The sequence below is a fragment of the Myodes glareolus genome, chromosome 8 (assembly GCF_982192425.1).
Source record: "Myodes glareolus chromosome 8, mMyoGla1.1, whole genome shotgun sequence".
In the NCBI taxonomy this organism is placed as follows: domain Eukaryota; kingdom Metazoa; phylum Chordata; class Mammalia; order Rodentia; family Cricetidae; genus Myodes; species Myodes glareolus.
Genome location: NC_142033.1, coordinates 60,455,001 through 60,478,734, shown reverse-complemented (window position 1 = coordinate 60,478,734; position 23,734 = coordinate 60,455,001). Strand labels below are relative to the sequence as shown.

Below are 23,734 nucleotides of genomic sequence, written 5' to 3'. Positions count from 1 at the left end.
GGGGCCCATTCCTTGGATACTAAATCAATACATTCTCAGAAATGACATATTCTTAAACTCAAATTTACTCAGAAAGATCCCCATTCCCAGATTAACTATGCTTAGATTTTGACTAGACAAGAGGACCCTGTGATACCCAATTATCCAAAAATAATCCCAAATCCCCGATTAGCCAAGAAATACCCTGACTGGTTGAAGAACACACTACTATCAAAGTCCTGGCCAGGAAGCACTCGAGTCAGCCTGGATTGATCAGAAAATATCTATGGTTGAATGGCTGTGTCCAGAGTCACCTCCTGTTGTTGCTTCTGGATTTCATAAACAGGGTGGATAGATAGACCTAAACAGTTCATTTACAATCTTGGAATAAACCCGACCAAAGTGGGAAACAGGACTTCAGTCACTCAAGAATGATAAATGGGACATCATCCAGTTACTCAACTATAATTAATGGGACATCATCAAATTAAAAGAAACAACTGTGTAAAAAGAGAGCCTGCAGAACAGGAAGAGGCCTTTGCAGGTCATCCATCTGACAAAGGATTAATATTAGAACAAATAACTCAAAAAAAACTAACCAATAATAAGTCAAACTACCTAATTAATACAAAGGCTAATTAAATAGACAGATCTCAAAAGATAAAATACAAATAGATAACAAAAAGATTTTTTTAAAATGCTCAACCTTACTAGCCATAAAAGAAATAAGAGTCAAAACTACAGTGAGATTCCATCTTATACTCATCAAAATGGCAGTCATTAGCAAGTAACAGGCTGAAAAGATGTCTCCACAGTTAAGAACACTCGCTGCTCTTCAAGACGACCTGAGTTTTGCTCCTATCATGCATGTCAGGAGGCTCACAACCACCTGTAACTCCAGCTCTCCGATGCCTCTAGCCTTTGAGGACATTTGCACTCACATGTATATACACTTATACCTAATTAAAAATAATAAAAATAAATTTCAAACAACAACAAACAAACTGCAATGGCTTGATCTGTGTCAACTTGATACAAGCTAGAGTCATCTAGAGTCAACTGAGGAAGAAGTCTCAGTTGATGAGATCTAGTTGTAAGGCATTTTCTCAATCAGTGATCAATGGTGGAGGGCCCAGACCATGGGAGTGTGGTACCAGCCCCTGGACTGCTGGTCCTGAGTTCTCTTAAGAAAGCAGGCTGAGCACGAGGAGCAAGCCAATAAGCAGCACCCCTCCAATGGCCTCTGCATTATCTCCTGCTTCTGGGATCCTGCTGGCTTCCTTCATTGATGAACAACAATGCTGAAGCATAAGCTAAATAAACCCTTTCTCCCCAACTTGCTTTTTGGTTATGATGTTTCATTACAGCAATAGAAACCATAACTAAGACACAAACAAGTAAAAAATCAACACTTAGACACTGCTAGTGGATGCAAACTAATCCAAACATCATGAAAGTCAATATGGCTGTTTCTCAAAATAAAATTCACTCTACCTTATGACTCAGTTAGAATCATTCTCAGATATTTAGCAGAAAAAAATATTTACCAAGAACAAAAAACATCAACATATCATAGATATACTTGTAGATCAAAAGTTACTGTAGCACTATGCACAATAGCTTGAGTCATAGAACCAACCTAGGTGTTCAATAACAGAGAAAGAATAAAATGTGGTACGTATACACAATTAGGATTCTTTTCTGCCATAAAGAACAAAATTAGGTCATTTGCAGAAAAAAAAATGAATGAGTTAATCATCTTGAGTAAATTTATCCAGTCTCTGAAGGACAAAATTGCATGTTTTCTCTCACTTGTGGTTCCTAGAATTTATAGATAAAATAATGTATTAAGTAAAACTGTCTGTCTACAGAACCTCGGCACATACTAAATGCCACTTGACCAAAAACTGGATAAGGAAAATGTGGTATGCTGTGGGACAATGGTACAATAGTCTTGTACCCTGTAAAGATTTGTTCTTGTATTTTAATAAAATGCAGATTGGCCAGTAGCCAGGCAGGAAGTATAGGTAGGGCGACCAGAACAGGAGAATTCTGGGAGGAGGAAAGGCAGTCTGCAGTCATCACCCAGACACAGAGGTAACAAACTGAGAATGAGGTAACAAACTGAGAATGACTCACTGATAACAGGTACTAAGCCACGTGGCTAACATAGACAAGAATTATGGGTTAATATAAATTGTAAGAGTTAATAAGAAGTCTGAGCTAATAGGCCAACCAATTTATAATTAATGTAGATCTCTGTGTGTTTTTTTGAGACTGAACGACTGCAGGACTGGGTGGGACAGAAATCTCTGTCAACAGTGGTAAATTTACACAATGGAGTACTATACAACAGAAAAATATGACACCTTGAAATTTGCAAGCAAATAGATGGATCTAGAAAACATCACATTGAGTGAGTTAACCCAGACCCAGAAAGATAAATATCATATGTACTCATACATAAGTGACTTTTAGACATAAGTCAAAAAATAAAAAATAAGAACCAGCCTACAATTCACAATCCCAGAGAACCTAGACAACAATGAAGATTCTAATAGAGACATACATGGATTGAATGTACATGGGAAATAGAAAAAGACAAAATCTCCTGAGTAAATTGGGATCATGGGGACCACGGGAGAGGGAAGAAGGGAGGAGAGAGGATGGGAGGAGAGCAGAGAAAAATGTATAGCTCAATAAAAATCAATAAAAAAAATACTGTCTAAGGAACAAAGGACTAACAGGAGTAAGAGGGGAATGAAGATGGAGGGTGGGTGGCATGGGGTGGGGAGTGTGCTGAACATACAATACAAATTTGCATGAAACCTAAAAAGCTAAAATAAAAACTGGAATAACAGCTTTTTAGAAGACATTTGTTTCACAGAACACATATTTAATTCAATTTAAGTATCTTAATTTGATTAATCTGATTTGACATTTGTGTAATTTTTAATTTAAATCCAATTTAAGAATAGGTCAGGATATGCAATTTACAAAAGAACTGACACATAAAAATGAATATTACTAAGATGGAGACAAATTTCATTTTCTATTTGAAGTCACTGTGCCTTTCAAAAAATTATAACATATACATGTAATAAAATATATGAGTATTTTTATTACTTTATTTTAAAAATTGTCAAATTAAAAGTGATCATAAAGTTACGTTTAATATATAGTTTTGATAGAACAACTTTGTTAAACAGGGTAGGAGGTTGTAGCTTTACATATTCTTTAAAATGTGAATTACCTTCAAATAAACTGAGGTCTCTTCGTAGCCGTGGTCCATAAAGCCCTTCTAAAATACTCTCAAAACCTGTGTTTTCAAAGAGAGAAAAGTTTATTAGCTCCTGGAAAATCTTTACTTTTTAATGATCAAAAACTGTAATTCTATGTCAATCAGCGATTAATTTACCATAGCATAATGTTATTTTTACCCAGTTTAAAAAAATTACTTGCTATTATACTATATATAGTGACTGCCAAATTAAGATTGTAAAGTCATTAGAATTTCCAAATGTACATATTAACCCAAGCTAAAGTACTGTCAAACATAATCTAATATTTTAGACAAGAATGCTGATGAGAATACAGGAAAAGGGTAACAGTCATTCACTATTGGTTGGATCGCAAAACTATGTAACCACTATGGAAATTAGTGTAGAAAATTTTCAAAGAAGGAAAAGCAGATCTACCATATGACCGACCTATAACACTATGTGGCATATGCCTAAAGGACTTGACATCATACGCCACAGATACTAACTTAGCCATGTTCATTGCTGCTCCACTCACAACAGCAAAGTGTAACATGAGGGCCAGCTTGTTGGGGTTTCTGTCCTGCCAGGTACTCCACAGCTGGCAAGCCCCAAAGAAAATCCCATATAGATCTTCGTAAGTTATAAAACTGATTGGCCCATTAACTCAGGCTACTTATTAGCTCTTATAACATATACCAGCCCATTATTCTAGTATATGTTAGCCACATGGCTCAGTACCTTTCTCAGTGGGGCAGGTCACATCCTGCTTCTTTGGTGATCTGGGCAGGAGTCTGAGCAATGGGCTTCCTCCTTCCCAGAACTCTCCTATTCTCATCGCGCCACCTCTACTTCCTGTCTGGTTGACCCGCCTATATTTCCTGCCTAGCCAATCAGCGTTTATTTAAAACATGATTTACAAAATACAGACAATTCTCCCGCACCAGCAAAGAAATGGAAACAGCTTACATGTCCTATGCTAACAGATGGATAATGGAAATGTAGTATGGTATACTATAGAACACGAGTCAATTGTAAAGAAAAGTTCAATCATGAACTTTTGCAGGTAACTTGATGATGAAGCTAGAACACATGATACTAAATGAGGTGACTCAGACCCAGAAAGACAAACATATGTTCTCTGTTATTTTGAATGAATCCTAGCTTAAATAGTTAGATGTGAATATATAGTCTGGAGAAACCATACTGCTGAAACTAGTGAAGTAAAAATGGGACCAGGTACAAGGGGCTGGAGGTGGGGAGAGTTACAAAAAGGGCCATAGTAGGAAAGAGGTGCTATAAAAAGGAAAATAGGAAAAATAGGGAGGGGGGAATTTATGTGGGAAAGGGAGGTGGAAAGGAAAACACTGGATAGAGAAGGAGGGATAAAGAACACCAAAGACAGAGAAGGAAAGATAAAGAACAAAGATGACTAAAAAAGATGCTTACTTACAGATAATAAGCATGTATGTGTATAAATAAAATATGGAAATAATTTACCTAAAGTTATGCCACTCAGGGTGATATGCTCCCATAAGAGCCACAGACTAACAAAAACCTTGGTTCCTTTTTGAATTATTGATCAGGGGGAGTTCAACAGACTTCCAAGGCTTGTAGTTGCCTCCCAGAACTTGAAAGGTAAAGCACTACAGCTGAAGACACCATATACTTCAGAACAGAATTTTCTAGAAATTAAGCTGGAACTGCTCTGAATACCGTCTCCCTAAGAATAAACTCTTGAATATCAGAAGGTGGTATACAAACTGCCAAGGGAGAGAACAGTTGGTACTTCCACCCAGATGTAAGGCCTATAAATCTCAACACTGACTGGATCAGCAAGCTATCCAGTGGTGCAATAGTGGCACTTACATTCTGGGACAACAGTTATCTAATTGGACTTAAGCCAACTTAACAGGAAGTGATTCATGCCCGGTACTGTAAATCTTGCTAGCTTCCAATTGATGAAGGGGTCACAGATGGGGGTAGAACTCTCTACTGATAGTTTCCTAAGCCAATATAATTTCTAACTGTATTCTAAATACTTCTCTCTATACCCACAAATAACCATGACATCTTTTACCTTTCAACAAAGAAGCTTCTTTTTGCAAGAGAAGGAGACTATTACAGAGATCCACAATTGGTCAAAATAAAGATAATAACTGACTGTAGGGTACCCAAATCCAATTGATAGATCTCCAGTGCAACACCAACATCTATGACTCAGGAAAAACTGTGGAAGGGAAGGCAGAAAGATTTTAAGAGCAAGAAGCCCAAGATCACTGATGTTAGATAGTATCTTCTATATATGACAAGGAAGCTGTACCCATAAGCTCTTAATATACGGTTACATGAGCAAACTCAGCACAATGACAAATACAGGTGACAAGAAGAACTTCAGATGGTCAATGTTTGCTGAGGGATGAGATTCTGATGCCCCTAGGGACAGGCCCTCCCACATAGACTATCCAATCCCTATTGGTCATCCCTGGATAAATGTATGTATGTAAAAGCAATGATGAACTGGCCCAAAGAAATTTCTTTGTATTTCTAGCTTGGCAGGCATTGATTTTCTATCATGAATGTTACTTAATTTTATCAGATTTATTTTGGTTACTGAACTAACTACAGCAAACATCCCTGACTGATTCTGAATGTTAAATCCTAGGGATACAGAGTATCATTCCTAGGGATATTGAGTATCAGATGACATTTTTACATGCTGGTCAGGTTTCTGACTCTGGTATCTCCTTTGAAATTTCACCAATGAAATTGGCTTATAACTGTTTTCCCTTTAACATTAAGCAAGGGGGAGGAAAGATTGTTAGAGCCAGAAGACTGGGATGCCTTCTGTAAAATCTCAGAGAAACGACAGGAAAATTTCAAGCATAATCTCTCACTAGTACAGACGGCTGCCTTAGACATGATTTGAACAAGAACAACATGGAAGGGAGAAATCTCATGGAACCACACCTCAAAACAAGCAACTAAGGAATTCTGACAGCAGGAAAATAGTCTTTTCCAGGCATGATCCCCTAACTGGTCATCCAATACCAATGATCAGTTCCAAAAATACATGAGTGTAACACTAAATAGACTGAACAGATTATTTTTACACACACACACACACACACACACACACGCAACTAACAACTTAAGAAGCTATAAAATTGAGAGGGAGCAAGGAGGGACATAAGAAGGGGTAAAGAAAGAGAAGGGGAAAACAATGTGATAACATTTAAATTTAAAAGATTAAAACAAAATTTCTCTTGTACATGTTTTGACACTGCTCTGAGTACAGGAATATTCCTCCCTTCTCCAGTATCAAACAACAGATATTTGCATAGTTTTCACTATGTCTTTACTTCCTGTCACAGAATCAACACTGCTGCTTTTTATTCTTTATGCTTTCAATAAAGTTTAGTAGATGCTTCTCAATTTTTAAATTTATTTGTATTATTATGCTTATTTTCTTTTTGTTTTATGCTTTGCGTGCATGTATGTCTATATACTTACAAAAATTTTAATATTGTAATCAGAATATTGAATCAGAATATTTAATATTGAATCAGAAACTCAAGCAGTCAATTTTTTTGTTTGTTTTGGTTTTTTGAGACAGAGTTTCTCTGTAGCTCTGGAGCCTGTCCTGGAACTAGCTCTTGTAGACCAGGCTGGCCTCAAATTCAGAGATCCGCCTGCCTCTACCTCCTGAGAGCAGAGATTAAAGGTGTGTGCCACCACCGCCCAGCTACATACAGTCAACTTTTAACATTGTAATAATGAATCAGAACCTCATGCAAACAGTCAATTTTGTCCATCTGGGAGGAAACCTCAGTTCAAAAGAGGGGATTATTTCAGACATCAAGAGGCAGATAGGGATAGTAAGGGTTGCATTCCAGGCACTCGGAAAGGTTTGGTCAGCAAGAGACACAATGACAAAATTATAAGTATATGAGACACTTGTCTTGAGCTGCCTTCTTTACAACTCTGAAACCTGGACAACGAAATGCTCTTTGGAACAGCAGCTGAATGTGTCTGAGATAGCATGTCTCAGGAGGATTCTTGGGGTCACACAAAGAGATAGATTATGCAACGATGATATTTAGAAACATCTCTATCTACAGAAGGAAGTAAACTACAGGATATGACAACAGCGCTTAAGATACTTTGGCCATGTTATGAGAATGAATGATGGCAGATACCCAAAGATAGCACTGCTTGGAGGAGTACAAGGGATAAAGTGAAAAGGAAGGCACAAAAAACACAGCATAAAGAAAGACTGTGGAATCTTAGGTATGACAATGACTAAGACAGTCACATTTAGTTTAATATCACAATTTCATCTATTTTCCTATAGACATGACTCAAATATTTTTATGGCTGAATAATATAATTATAATGATATACAATATAATATATACAATAAGTCACATTATATTACAATATAATAATAATCTACTGTATGTATGTAGTATCTACTGTATGAATGTAGGAGTATATATGTGTATTCACACCCTCTCTTTTGTCCATTGATGGGCTCCTACACTATTTCACATCCTGGCTCTTATAAATTGTGCTCCAATAAACAAATGGGTATTGTGATGGTTATTCTTGGTTGTCAACCTGACTACATCTGAAATGAACTAAAATTCAAAACTGGAGTGGCACATCTTTGAGGGAGTTTTGCTTAATTTGAATCCATTTTTACTCAGAATCTTAGAGGTGGAAAGATACACCTTTAATTTAGACCTTTGGGGTAGAAGGGTATACCTCTAATCTTGTCCATGTCCTCGGTTAGAAGTCTATACATGGAAGAAAACTTTTGCTATTTTTGTCTGTTTGTTTGTGTTAGACCAGTTTCTGTTGCCTGAACAAAATGTAGAACTCTCAGCTAACCTTCCATTATCATATCTGCCTGCACACCATGTCTCACCATCATGATACTGAACCAAACCTCTAAAAATGCAAGTCACGGCAAGTAAATGCTTTTCCTTTGTAAGAGTTGCCATGGTCATGCTGTCTCTTCACAGCAATAGAAATCCTAAGGCATGTGTGTACATACATAATATGTATATACATATATGCATATATTGCATATATACACTCATATATATGTATACATACGTACATACACACACACACACACACACACACACAGAGAGAGAGAGAGAGAGAGAGAGAGAGAGAGAGAGAGAGAGAGAAGAGAGAGAATGAGATATTCACTCTTTAAGTTCTGTTACCTAATACAGGCATGTGGGTAGGCATTTTATGCTTACTGACTCCTTCAGGAGTTGTATGGCTAAAGGACATGATAGTTTGAGTTTTAGGTTTTGTTTGTTTGAGGGACCTCCATACTGCTTTTCATGCCATCTAGACCAATTTATATTCCTTCTAAAAGTTCATTAAGGTTTCCTTTTTCATGGTACACTCACCATGATTTTTTTTTAATTACTGATACAGCCCTCTGACTGGGAAGAGATAATACAATATAGTACTGATTTGCATTTTTCTTAAAGACAGAGATGTCGAAACATGTTTTCATGTATTTGATGGCCATTTTTACTTCTATCAAAAAAGTATCTGTTTATTTCATATACCATTTGTTGACTGAAATTGTTTGCTCATTAGGTGTTATGTTGAAGTTTGGTATTGTTTGCATGTTTTGGATATTACTCACCTGTCAGAAAAACAATTGCCAAAGATTTTCTCTTCTCAAGCAGGCTAAATCTTCATTCGGGAACTGTTACCTTTTCTCCTAGAGCCCATTTCTTATTCTATTTCCTGTGCTAATGGGAGTCTTATTCAAAACACTATTGCCCATCCCTGTAGCTTCAAGCATTTTTTCTTGTGATTGCCTCTAGTAGTTTCAAATATATAATTTTTATTTTAAGGTCTTTGATACAGGGTGAGTTTATTTTAGTATAGGATGAAATGTGGATATAATTTTTTTCTTCTACATATGACAAAGGGTTACTAATCAGAAAGTCAGGTTTAAGGGACCATGGCCAACTCTCATTATCTCTTCCTTATGTTATATACAATGAAACAAATTTCTTGTCCCTTTCATCCAACCAGGAAGAAAGGGGCTCTAGCATTCCAAGATTCTCTTCAGAACCTTGAAAATCACAGCCAACTGCAAAGCCCTTAGGAATATGCAGTGCTCAAAAGTCCCATCAGATGACTGGTATAAGATATTTCATTGATAGTATTTGACTGGTAGGAGAAAACTGAACCCACTATACATAGCCCAGAGTCAAATCAGTAATCTCCATGCACCTAAAGCATGACTGTGGTCTGTTATATGGCTTACCATAAAAAATGGCAATAATACTACATTCTTCCCCCTCATCAACATGTAAGATCATAAAAATCAATGTCTCAATTAATCCTAACACAGTCCTCACTGGCAAGGTTTTTGCACTGTTCCCTGGGATAAACATATGCTTATGTCTTCTCAATTACATCCTCAACCACTTGCAACTTTTGCTTGTTGGTCTTCTATCCGTATATACCTTTTTAAACTGTTATACCAAGAACCTAGACAGAAGAGGTCTGACTTCTTTAGCTGACCTCCCTATAACAATATGGAGATGCCCAATTGTCCTGGTATCACTCGATTAAAAGACTGTTCATTTCTCCAACTTGATCTTGGTGCTTTTCTACACACTGGATGACTTAGTTATGTGACTATTTCTGTGACCTTGGTCTACTTTACTTTCTTTACAGGTGTACTTTTGTGTCACTACCACTGAAGCTTTTGTTACTAAGGCTCTTACATATGTACTGAATCAGAAATTCTGAAAATTTCAGCATGCTTTTTTGTTCAAGATTACTTTGTCTATTTGAGGTTATTTTTGATTCTACATGAATGTGATGACTATTGATTTTAACTTATACACAACTCTTTGATTCAGTTTCTTTTTCTATGAAGTCAGACAAGAATGAAGTCTGACTGTTGGGATTAAAAACATGCACCATCACTGCCCAGCCTCGTTTATGATTTTAAAGGAAATGTCTTCAGTTGATGCTTTTTATCATAACGTTCTCCATGGGTATATCATATAGATAGATAGATAGATAGATAGATAGATAGATAGATAGATAGATAGATAGATAGATAGATAGACAGACAGACAGAGAACCATGTACACACACACACACACACACACACACACTTTATTATGTTTAAGAATAAGGTCATTATTCTTCCTTCCTTCTCTGTTTTTAGGAGATAATCTGAAAAGCATTTGTATCAGTTCTTTACAAGTAGTAGTTGCTTGAATGAGAATGGCTCCCACAGGCTCATATATTTGAATGCTTAGTTAGCAAGGAACTGCTTGGGCAGGATTGGAAAGTGTAGAGATGTGTCACTAGGAGTGGGCTTCGAGGTTTCAAAAGTTGACATCAGTCTAGTATGTCTATTTCTCTCTGCCTGTTGTCTTCAGTCCAGGATGTAAGCCTCTCAGCTACTCTTCTAGCACCATGTCTGTCTGCTTGCCACATGATGATCATGAACTAATCCACTAAAGCTGTAAGCAAGCCCCCAATTAAATGTTTTCTTTGGTAAGAGTTGCCTTGATCATGGTGTCTCTTCAAAGCAACAGAACTGTAACTAAGACACATGTCTACATTACTTTTCCTGTGGCTATGATAAAAACACACTGACAAAAGGAGGCTTATCTTCTAGAAGCTCCATATTCTTTGAAGTTGACAATATTAGTCACCACAAGGTTTAGCAGAATTCAACAGTAAGACCATCCAGTTCTGGAGCTTATCTTTGTTGGTAGATGATTAATACTTCAATATCACTGCTTTTGTAAATCTGTTTAGATTGAATTTATCCTGATAGCTTAATTATTACAAGCCATATGTCGAGTAATTTGCCCATCTCCATCTATATCTTCCAATCTGTTGGAACCCGATTTTTCAAAATATGCCATTAGTACCTCTGTATCTATGCATCTATTAAAATAAGTTCCCAGTTTTATTAATCAGGGTCTTCTCTTTCCATTCTGGGCTAGTTTGCTAAGAGTTTAACAATCTTGTTCATCTTTACAAAGAGTCAACTTTGTTCCATTGGTCCTTTGACAGTTGGTCTAAGTCATCTCAAATCAGTGAGACCACTGAATTCTTTGCAGAACTATCCTATCTATGGTACAATCTGAAAAGTATATACTGGTAAAGCTGAAGTAATCTAAGAGTTTGTAACTAGTTTCTGCTTCTCAGGGTTCATGATCCACAACATGATTTTCTTCTGTTCTTTTCATTTGAATTTCGAAGTTAGCAAGCAATGTAATAGGTTTCATTATGACACTGTCTTACATAGATCATTATACTTTTTTTTAATTCATCCTATGTCCTGCCCCACTACTCCCTGCCCCTTGTCTTTCAGTGCCACAAATTTTCTGCAAATAAATGCTCCATGATCTGTGAGATGGCTCAGAGGTCAAAGGCATTTGCTGCTATGTTATGGAACAGAATACTTGTTTAACAATGTAAAGATGTGCTGCATTTGTTTATGCTGCACTTATTTAACTATGTAAAGATGTGCTGATGTTTTACTTTGCCTGCCTAAGGCACCTGGTTGGTCCAACAAAAGCTGAACAGTCAACAGCAAGGCAGTAGAAGGATAGGCAGGGCTGACAGGCAGTGAGAATAAGTGAGAAGAGGAATCTGGGCTCAAGAGACAACAGGGGAGAAAGAGAAGGAGACACCCTGGGCCAGCCAGTCGGAAACCACCAACCAGACACAGAGGAAGCATGAAAGTAGGATATACAGAATGAAAGGTAAAAAACCAAAGGTAAAACATAGATAAGAAAAACAGGTTAATATAAGTTATAAGAGCTAGTGGAAAATGCCTAAACTAAGACCGGACATTAATAACTAATAATAAGTCTCCATGTCATGACTTGGAGGCTGGTGGTCCAAAAGAAGCTTGCCATACTGCTAAGCCTGGGATACTGAGTTGTATTCCTGGAGCCTACATGGTAGAAGGAAAGAACTAAATCCCACCAGTTTTTTCTGTCCTCCATTTGTGTGCACCATGGCACATTCACATATACAAACACATAAACACACAATAAGCAAATATTAAAAATATTTTTAAATGCATGCATGTGCATGTTTGTGTTCTAGTTTATTAGTTGTCAAAAAAGTTTATTCTCGATTTGTTAACTTGAGTAATTTTATTTAAACAAATTTTGTTCAGTTATTTCCAAATATTTGCTTTCTAATAGTTCTCTTTGCAAATATTTAGCACTATTAATTATTCCTTTAAGTGTGAAATTATATTGTGAGACGTAATGACTACTGGTGGCTCCTTACCATGTTAAGAAGATTAAAGCCATTGACTACTGACCAGCTCTAAATAATTAAAGAGATACAGAAAATAGCAAGGTCTACAGCACAATAACACCAATTTCAGACTGCTAACCACTAGATTTATAAGATTTAAGATATACTATGTTAAGCCACCAAACCTGTGATCTTTGTTACAATAGCAAAAGGAAACCAATACATGACTCAGACTAAATACAATGACTTGAAATTCTTTAATTGGCAGAAGTCACATATTTGCTAGAGGGCTAAATCAGCTTCCATTTATTTAATAAATGCCTTGCTACGTTCAAGTGTAAGTGTAAGAGTTTTCTTCTAGGTAGAAATTTATAAGTGGAATTGGGTGGTTCTGGAATATGAAATTAGTCAACTTAAATCTGATATCCTGTTTTCATTAAATGATCATCAAAGGCCAATATAAAACATTTTTCAAACATATAATTATAAAATTGTCATTTTAACTTAAAATTCCCAATTATTGAGGTGCAGAACATTTTCACATATTCTATATTCATACTTTCCTTCTGACACTTTATAATTTGGCTTTGGGTCTTTTATGAATTTCAAAGTAGTTTCATATACCAGTAGTAATTATCAATTTTTATAAAGCACAAGCATCCTTCATACAGATGCTTTGTACTTATATGTTATAATCTAACTTTGTCTTGTTTTATGATTTTCTTTTATACAAGAAAATTTGTGAACATAAAATCATTTTCTTTATCTGTGAACTTGGTTTTCACATGTAGCTCTTTAACCCATGATAATAGGTGTAAGATGAAAATAGTTTTAATTTGCATTTCTCTGATGGCTTAAGTTTTAAACATTTTAAAAGGTGTATCTTAGTGTTTTGAGAACTCAGTTTAGTTCAGTGCCACCTAAACTTGGCTTATCTATTTTCTTGATGTCTAGTTGTTTTAATACTTCTCTGCATACCCTAGATAATAAACTTATGTCAGATACATAATTAGAAAAAGAAAAAAAATCTCATTCTGTAGGCTCCCTCTTCACTGGCATGATGGTGTTCTGTGCTGTGAAGAGGCTTCTTAGTTTAATGTCAATTTATCAATTATTGGTTTGATGCCTGTACTACTGGGCTCCTGGATCACTAAGTCCTTTCCTGTTCTTGTAAGTTTAAACATATTCTCTATTAGATTCAGGCCATCAGGTCTTATGTTGAAGTCTGTGATACATTTGGAATTGAGTTTTTTGCAGATTAAAAAACATGGATTTACTATCATTCTTCTACATTTAGCTATCCAATTTGCCCAGTACCCTTTGTTGAAGATGCTGCCTCTTCTCCGGTGTGTATTTTTTTGTCTTCTTTATAAGCAAAAAAAATTAGATGTCTGCAGGTATGGGGACTTATGTATGAGTCTTCAATTTTATTCTATTGACCAATGTGTCTGTTTTTGTGCCAGTATCATGCTGCTTTTTTATAGCTCTGCAGTATAAATTAAAAGCAGAAATGGTGATAGCTCCAGAGCAGTTCTTTTGTTGCTTGGGATTGTTTTAGTCATACTAGTCTTTTTGTGTTTCCATATGAAGCTTCAGATTTCTTTTTTTTTTTAAAACAATTTCTGAGAACTATGTTGGCATTTAGATAGAGAATGCACTGAATATGATTTTGGTAAGATGGCCATTTTCACAATATTAATCCTACCAATTCATGAGAGGTCCTACCATCTTCTGCTATCTTCAATGTCTTAAACTTTTTATTATACAAATCTTCTTTAGATTGATTCTAATCACTTTTTGAGGTTACTGTGAATGGTACTGTTTACTCTGTTCTCAAATGTTGCTTGTGTAAAGGAAGATTTTGTGGATTGATTTAGTATTCTACTACTTTGTTGAGTGTATCTATCAGCTATGAATGTTTCCTGGTGGAGACTTTAGGCTCCTTTATGTATAATTCATATCATCTGCAAATAAAGGTATATTGACATTTTTCTTTTCAGTATGTATTCCCTTAATTCCTCTCACCTAGATTTTGTTAGTTAAGATTTCAAGCAGTCTAGTAAACCAGAATAGCTTGAACATTCTTGTTTTGTTCCTGATGTTTAGTAGAAATGTTTTGAATTTCTCTATGTTTAGAGTGATGTTGATTGTGGCCATGTATACTTGTCTTTATTATGTCGAAGTATGTCCTTATATCCCTAGTCTCCCTGTGATTCTGTGACTTTAATCAATAAGGGATGCTAGATTTTGCCAAAGGTCTTTTCTAAATTTTATTGGATGATCATATGGGTTCTGTCATTCTACTTAGGCAGTGGATTATGTTCATAGTTTTATATATGTTGAATCATCACTATATCTCTGAGATGAAGCCAACTTCGTCACAGTGGATAATTTCTTATGTGTACTTAAATTTGATCTATGTGGTGGTATGAATAGTAATGGCTCCAAAAGACTCATGAGTTTGAATGCTTGGCCCATAGGGAGTGTTTTGGGAGAAGTGTGTCATTGTGGGGGCGGATTTTGAAGTCCCAATACTTGAGATGTGCTTGTTGTGCCACAGTCTCCTTATGCTGATTACAAATCAATATGTGGAACTCTCAACTCCTTTTCTAGAACCATGTCTGCCTGTACACCAACATGTCCCACCATGATGGTAATGGACTAAACCTCTGAAACTGTAAGCCAGCCCCAATTAAATGTTTTCTTTTATAAGAGTTGTGGTGGTCATGGTGTCTCTTCATAGCAACAGAAAACTAACTAAGTCAGTTTGTAACAATTACTGGAAAATTTTGCATATATGGTCATCAGACATATTTGATCACATTTTTTGTTGCTATCAGGGTTAATTTTTTGGCTCTGTAAAAAGAATATAGAAATGTTTCTTCAGCTTCTATTTTACAGAGAAACTAAAATTTGAGAAGTATTGGTGTTACTCTGAAGGTCTGGTATAAATCTCTGCTTAGTCAGTGTGGCCCTGGGCTTTTTCCAGTTGGAAAACTTTTACTGCCTTGTCTATCTCATAAGATTTATGGATATATTTAAATTAGTTACTTCCTGATTTAATTTTGGTACGTCATATATATCTAGAAATTCATCCGTTTCTTTTATGTTTTCCAGTGTAGTGAATTATAGACTTTTAAAGTATAACCTTATGATTATCTAAATTCTCAGGTCCTGTAATAATGTCTCCTTTTTCATCTCTAAAATTAATAATTTGTATCCTCTTTCTTCGGGCTAATCTGGCAAAGGTTCATCAATCTGGCTAATTTTTTCAAAGAATCAACTCAATTTCATTGATCACATTTTTTCTATTTATATTTCAGTTATTACAACACTGACTTTGATTTTCTTTTTTCCATTTTGGATTTTTTTCTTATTTTTCTAAGGTTTTTCAGATGCATCATTAAGTTATTAATAAGATATCTTTTCAGCTTTACTTATGTAGGCCTTTAGTGCTATAAACGTTCTTATTAGGTCTACCTTCATCATGTCTCATTGACTTTGGTATGCTACATTTTCATTTTCATTCAATTCTAGAAAATTTTAAATTTCCTTCTTGATTTTCCCTTGATCCAATTTTCAGTAGTGTGTTATTTCTGCCACTTCCACTGTTATTAATAACTAGATTTAACTCATGCTGTGCAGACAGGATACAGGATGTTACTGCAATTTTCTTAAATTTGGAGAATGTTCTATTGGCTGATGAGAAGAAAGTGTCCTCTTTATTGTTTGGGTAGAATGATCTGTAGCTGTTCATTAGATTCACTTTATTAATAATGTCATTTCACTCCAAAGTTTCCATTTAGTTATTTTTTGTCCTCTTCCAGATATTCTATCTGGACATTAGTTAGAGTGAGGTATTGAACTCACTATCTCTATGTTAGAAAATATCTGTAATTTTCAATCTAATGCTGTTTCTTTTATGAAACTGAGTAGGGTGTATTTGGTACATAAATGTTTAGAATCCTAACATCCTCTATTTGAATTTTTCTTTTAGAAATTATAGAGTGCCCCTCCTTACGCCTTCATACTAGTTTTGATTTCAAGTCTATTTTTTCCAGATATTAGAATACCTATGTCTGCTTTGTTCTTAGTTCCATTTGCTTAGGATAACGTGTTCTATCCTTTTACTCTAATCTGTCCCTGATGGTAAAGTATGTCTCTTTGAGGCAGTAGAAGAATGGATCCTTTTTCCTAATCTGTTAGTTTGAATCTTATACTGAGAAATCAAGACTGTTAATATTCAGCTATGAAACAGTGTATATTAATCCCTGTTATTCTGTTGTACTGTTTTTTAGACCTCTTCTGGTTAACTGTTTTGGAATTACTTATCAATTTATCAATTTATTTATTGTGTCCTTGGGTATATGTAATCTTCCCTTTAGACTGAAGTATTTTCCTTAGTATCCTCTGTAGAACGATTAATGGACATAAATTTCTCAAATATTTTTTATTATGAATTGTTTTTCTTTCTCTTTTGACAATAACTGATAGTTTTGCCTTTCAATATCCTTTCTTTATTCTATGTACTTACCCATGTTTCTTTAGGTTAGGAATTTTTCTCCCATTACTTTGTTGAAAATATTTTCTTTGCCTTTGATCTGGGTTTCTTCCTTCTTCAATATCTATAATTCATGGGTTTGACATTTTTTATAGTGTTCCAGATTTCCTGGATGTTTTGTTCCTAGTTTCTTTCTGATTTTAACTTTTTTCCAACAAAATATTTTTATTGATTATTTGGGAGTTTCACACAATGTACCCTGATCACATTCACTTTACAATCTTCCCAGATCCACCCCGCTCTTGTGACTTCCCCAAAGAAAAAAAGAAAAGAAAAGAAAGACTAAGTCCAATTTGTGTTGCCCATATACTAACTGGAGCATGGCCAGCCCCTTAAAGAAAACTGAATCCTTCCCCACTCCCACCCTGCCAGAAGCTATGAACTCTTCAGCATCTCTATTACAATTTTTAAGAGTTCTCTTCAATGGCATCCTGTGTAGATATTCTCCCTTCCTCTCTCCCTCCCCCAATCTCTCAGTCTCTCTCTGTGGCAGCAGACCAGACATCCACATGGTCTTCAGTGGTAACACAGGCCATATACATCAAGATGGCCTCCTTCAGGAGTACAGACCATGGACATCCACATACAGACCTCAACGTGGTCTCCAGCAGCTGCACAGATCACAGGCATCAACAGGCATTGGTAATAACACAAACCACGGCCATCAATGGAAGCACAAACCATGGACATTTACACGGCCAGCATGAACCACAGACACCATCAGTGCCCTTGGTGGCAGTACAGGCTGCAGACATCAACACGGTCTCTGGTGGAAACATGCCCATGGACATTAAAATGGATCCATATGACAGCACAGACTATGGACATCCACATGGCCTTCAGTGGTTAACATGAACCACTGACATTCACATAGACTCCGAGAATAGGACCATGGACCTCAACATGGTCTCCTATAGGGGCATAGACCACAAACATCAACACAGCTTTCTGTGGTAACATGGTCCATAGATATCTATATGGCCAATACAGATCATAGATAACCATCATGGCCCTCAGTGGCAGTACAGGCTAATACAAATCAACATAGCCTCTGGTAGCAACTCAGCCCACAGATATCAACATTTTCTTTTGACTGAGTGATTGATTTCTTCAACACTGTCCTTCAGACTTGATATTCTCTCTTCAACCTTTTAAAAAGTTATTTTACAATTATATTACCACCCCCATTCTCTTCCATTTTATCCAATTTCTTCTGAGCACTTTATTTTACTTCCAGAGTTTTTCATTTTGAGTTTTATTTCAGTTAGGTGTTTCCTCAAAGATTCCTTCTCTATTAAATTCTATTTTAATATCTCAAATTGTTTTTACTATTTAATTCAACTGTGTGTCCCTGTGGTCTTCATTCAGGAATTTCTTCATATCCTCCAAGTTATTTGAATGTAATTTATAACTGCTATTCTGAAATTGATGGAGGAGGGTTATCTGTCTATTGTGTTATTTTCATTGGTCAATAAAGAGACTGCCTTGGCCCCTTGATAGGACAGAAAGTTAGGTAGGCGGAGTAAACAGAACAGAATGCTGGGAAGAGGGAATTGAGGCAGACGCCATGGAGCCAGCCACCAGGTCAGACATACTGAATCTTTTCCGGTAAGCCACCACCTCGTGGTGCTACAGATTATTAGAAATGGGTTAATATCAAGATATGAGAGTTAGTCAGTAACTAACTCTCTAGAGATAATGGGCCAGGCAGTATTTAAATGAATACAACTTATGTGTTGTTATTTCTGGGACTAAGCTAGCCATGTGCAGGAGCCGGGCGGGACGAAAAGCAGGCCTGCCCGCAGCTCCTTTCTACATATGGCGCCAACGTGGATAACTGAATCCACAAAAAGCGTGAGAAAGCTTGGGAAAGAATAGAGTAAAGCATGTTTTCTTGGTAGCAGCAATTTCTCAGGTCTGCTCTGGTTGCTAGAGCAAGCAAGCACTCTCATCTAAGGGAGGCTTCCTGACTCAGCCTTAACTGCAAAACCTTGCAGCTCATTAAGAGGTCCTGCCACGAAACACTTAAATGCTGTTGGTGAAAAGCTGAACACATGCTTTTCGGTTTTCAGTCATAGCAGGAAAAAGCTGTGCTGTTTTAAAATGCCGGTTTTCTGGGCTGTCCTGCCAGGGCAAACTCTGACTCTTTTAGGCAGGCAGTCCTACTGAGTGTGGTCTGTGAGCAAAATGCTCCAGTTTGCTTGCTGGCAGGGACCTTGAAACGCCATAGAGTTGTGGCAATCAAAATGGCTTCAGCAGTACCTCTACCATGAGGCTGAAAAGCTAAGAAATGGCCTAGATCCAGCCGTCAAAGCCACGGTTTTAGGCTCATGTGGTCAGAAAAAAGGAGAGATATACAGTAAAGAGAGATTCAAAGACAAAAAAAACCCTCTAAATGGTTTATAGTGTGTTACAAATAAATGCAGGATAAAAGTTAAAGTTCTTAAAGTAAAAAGAGAGTAGTTAAGTGTGGTGGTACACACCTTTAATCCCAATGCCCGGAAGGTAGAGGCATATTGACTTCTGTGACTTCAAGGGGTAGAGGTAGATTGACCTCTGTGACTTCAAGGTGTGGTAGCACACACCTTTAATCCCAATGCCTGGGAGGCAGAGACAGAAGGATCTCTGAGTTCAAGGTGTGGTAGCACACGCCTTTAATCCCAGCACTGGGGAGCAGAGACAGACAGATCTCTGTGAGTTCAAGGACAGCCTGGTCTACAGAGTTATTCCAGGACAAAGATATACAGAGAACCTGTGTCAAAAAGTAAAAGTAAAAATAAAAGAAATAGAAGTTAAAATAAAGCCGCATAAAGATGGAAAATACACAGAGAATCTTGATACTGTATGCTATTATGCTCTCTTTGAATTGTTTGAATGCTGAGGAAGGAGCAACAGCTGCTGCTAAAAGATATTTGTTTATAAATGCTGCTGAACTAATCCAAGATAGATATTTTGAAAATACCTTGACTTCGAAATTTGGATGTAAGGATATGATACTTTGGAAAAGAGATTCTTCTTTTGTTTTCACAGAGGATGAGACCCTGTGGGTTACTTCTATCCCAATATGGTATGATAGACCACGTCCTCCTGAAAGGTTGCTTTGAACACCTTCAAGAAATTACTTCACTCAACTGCCAACTGAGATGAACCTGGCAGACAGGTTATACCATGAAAGACCTGATTAACTGCGCCCCTATACAGCAGGAAGAAGTTTGGAGAGAAATAACTACGTCCATATTCCCAAATATTGCTTATAAATGTTCTTTTACATTTAAAGGGGGATATGATATAGATATGAATAATTTGCATTGGTATGGATTTTAAGGTCAATTTTGTTATATGTGTATATATTTCTGATTTTGATTGTGTAGTTCATTTAAAAATGCAATGTATAACTAAAAATATAGGTTGTTAATGGATAATCATCGATAATAGTCAAGCTTGTAGTAATGTTAGTCTGATTTTCTAGATGTGCATAGATATATTTCAAAGAGACATTCTTCATATCTTTCAAAGACTACAGAACATAGCATTTAATGTTTTAATAACTTAGGACAATGAAACACGTCTGCTCCTGGCAGCACCAATCTACTTTAAGAGGAAGATGGGCATCGAAGAGGCTCCTTATGGAGTTGTTTAGCCATTTGGGCAAGAAACTGCTCTTGCCTGGACTGTTGTATAAACTGGACACAGAGAACCCACAGAGAGAGGACTGCTGAACTTGCCTAAAGGTGAGATGATCTTTCGGGGTTCCTGATTCATGAAAGAGTCTACGACACATTCTGCAGGACACAGCAGATAATGACTGAACTGTCTTTAAAAGTTCCTGCTTCATGGAAATGTCTGCTGGAACTATGGGCCTGATGGCTGAAGATGGATACCCCAACGGTACAGAGGAACTTTGGGTGACTGTACAGGTAGCGAGATGTCTCTGTCATTTCTAGAGTTTTGGAAGTTGCTTACTTCTTGTTTACTTAGGTAATATATCCTTCTGGAGTCTTTGATGGAGTTGAAGAATGGATAGTCATAGTTATAGTTTTCCATTATTATGATAAAGATATAGTTATAAATATTGTGACTGTAATTCTTGCTTGATAACTGTTTTGTTATATGTAATTTTACTATGTTAAAATGAAAGCCTTTCTTTTTTGTTTAAACAGAAAAAGGGGAAATGATGGAGGAGGGTTATCTGTCTATTGTGTTATTTTCATTGGTCAATAAAGAGACTGCCTTGGCCCCTTGATAGGACAGAAAGTTAGGTAGGCGGAGTAAACAGAACAGAATGCTGGGAAGAGGGAATTGAGGCAGACGCCATGGAGCCAGCCACCAGGTCAGACATACTGAATCTTTTCCGGTAAGCCACCACCTCGTGGTGCTACAGATTATTAGAAATGGGTTAATATCAAGATATGAGAGTTAGTCAGTAACTAACTCTCTAGAGATAATGGGCCAGGCAGTATTTAAATGAATACAACTTATGTGTTGTTATTTCTGGGACTAAGCTAGCCATGTGCAGGAGCCGGGCGGGACGAAAAGCAGGCCTGCCCGCAGCTCCTTTCTACATGAAATCCTTGTCTTCTTGTGTTCAGCTAAGTTGTCTTCCTTGGAGAACTGGACATACTATCTTGGTTATTCATGTTTTTAGTGTGTTTTTTGTTTGTTTGTTTGTATTTGGGGGATGTTAAAATCTAACCTGGATTGAGGCTGTTTAAAGTGTTTCTTGTTATGGCTATTTGTTTTTCTTCTTGTTAGGTAGGTATTTGGATCTTAGTTTAATGTTTTTTTTTCAAAGTTTATTAAATTATAAAAGTTTCCATTTCCGCCCCTCCTCCCCCCACCCTCCCACTCCCCCTCTCCACCTCCTCCTCCCTCTCCATCCCTAAGAGCAGTCAGGGTTTCCTGCCCTGTGGGAAGTTCAAGTTCCTCCCCCCTTACTCCAGGTCCAGGAAGGTGAGCATCCAAACAGACTGGATCACAAAAATCAAATATGCAGAGGAAACAAGTCCCAGTGTCATTGTCAATGGCTTTTCAGAAAGACTCCGGGCCAGCCATATTCAGAGAATCCGGCCACATTCAGAGAATCTGGTTGGATCACGTGCTCGTTCAGTCCCAGTCCAACTGGCCTTGGTCAACTCTCATTAGATCAGTCCCCTTGTATCAGTGGGTGATCGCACCCCTCGCGGTCCTGATTTCCTTTTTCATGTTCTTCCTCCTTCTGCTCCGGTTTCTCAGGAAACTGGGAGTCAACCTCCCTCAAGACCCAGCAATTCCACTCTTGGGAATATACCCAAGAGATGCCCTATCATACCACAAAAGCATTTGTTCAACTATGTTCATAGCAGCACTATTTGTAATAGCCAGAACCTGGAAACAACCTAGGTGCCCCTCAATAGAAGAATGGTTAAAGAAGGTGTGGAACATATATACATTAGAGTTTTACTCAGCGGTAAAAAACAATGACATCTTGAATTTTGCATGCAAATGGATGGACATAGAAAACACTTTACTGAGTGAGGTAAGCCAGACCCAAAAAGAGGAATATGGTATGTATTCATTCATAAGTGGATTCTAGCCATAATTAAAGGTCTTTGAGCCTACTATTCGTGATCCTAGAGAAGCTAAATAAGAAGGTGAACCTGAAGAAAATCATGTAGTTATCCTCCTGGAGATTGGAAATAGACAAGAGTCCCAGGTAACCTCGGGTCCATGGGGGGGGGGGTGGGAGGGTTGTTGGAAGGGGAGAGGGTTAGAGAGAAGGGAGTAGGGGAGGAATGGGGAAAGCTCGGGGGACTGGGATGGGGGGGAGGGAGGAAGGATGGATATGGGATCAGGGAAGTATATATCTCAACTAAGGGAGTCATTTTAGGGTTTACAAGAGACTTGATTATAAATGGGATCCCAGGTCCAAGGAGAGATCCCCAGATTGTTCTCTGAACAGAGGAGAGGGTGCCTGAACCAGCCTTGGCCTATAACCATACTGATGAATATTTTGCTTATCACCATAGAACCTTCATCTGGCGATGGATGGAGATAGAGATAGAGACCCACATTGGAACACTGGACTTAACTCCCTAGGTCCAAACGAGAAGCAGAAGGAAAGAGAATGTGAGCAAAGAAGGCAAGACCAGAGGGAACCTTCATCCGATGATGGATGGCGATACAGACGGAGACACACATCGGAGCACCGGACTGAGCCCCCCAAGGTCCAAATGAGGAGCAGAAGGAGGAAGAATATGAAAAAGGAAATCTTAGTTTAATGTTATTCCAACTTGTCATGATGTGGATTAGCTGGATGGTTTGTTTTCAGTCTTTGGGATACTTTAAAGTTCCAGATTCAAATCCTCTAAGTACCCAGGTACACACAATGAGTAGGATGGCAGAGGTCGGACTCTAGATATCTCTAAGATTGCAGGTCAAGTACTGAACAGTCCCAGGTACAGTCCCTGTCTGGTGGTACCATCTGGGCTTCATGTTCAAACTTCCTGAGGTCCCAAATTAGCATGCTAGGTAAATGAGGTGGTTGACAGGCTGGTAGATAAGGGATGAGACTCCAAATTTAATATTCTGTATTTTTTCTTTCAAATTTCTAGCAAACTACCTACGAAAAACCAAAATTATAATTCTTTACAGCCATTTTTGTTTT

General features: G+C 37.2%; 1 protein-coding gene across 11 annotated transcripts in view; it reads right to left on the bottom strand.

Annotated features, from left to right (window-relative positions):
* The window catches only part of Lcorl (ligand dependent nuclear receptor corepressor like), a 153,046-nt gene that overhangs the window by 96,419 nt on the left and 32,893 nt on the right, over positions 1-23,734 (bottom strand). For all 11 annotated transcript variants that reach the window (XM_048461637.3, XM_085691913.2, XM_048461636.3 and 8 more), the window contains exon 2: positions 3,233-3,298. In XM_048461637.3, coding sequence (XP_048317594.3) covers positions 3,233-3,298 — 66 coding nt within the window. The remainder of the gene's footprint in view (positions 1-3,232; positions 3,299-23,734) is intronic.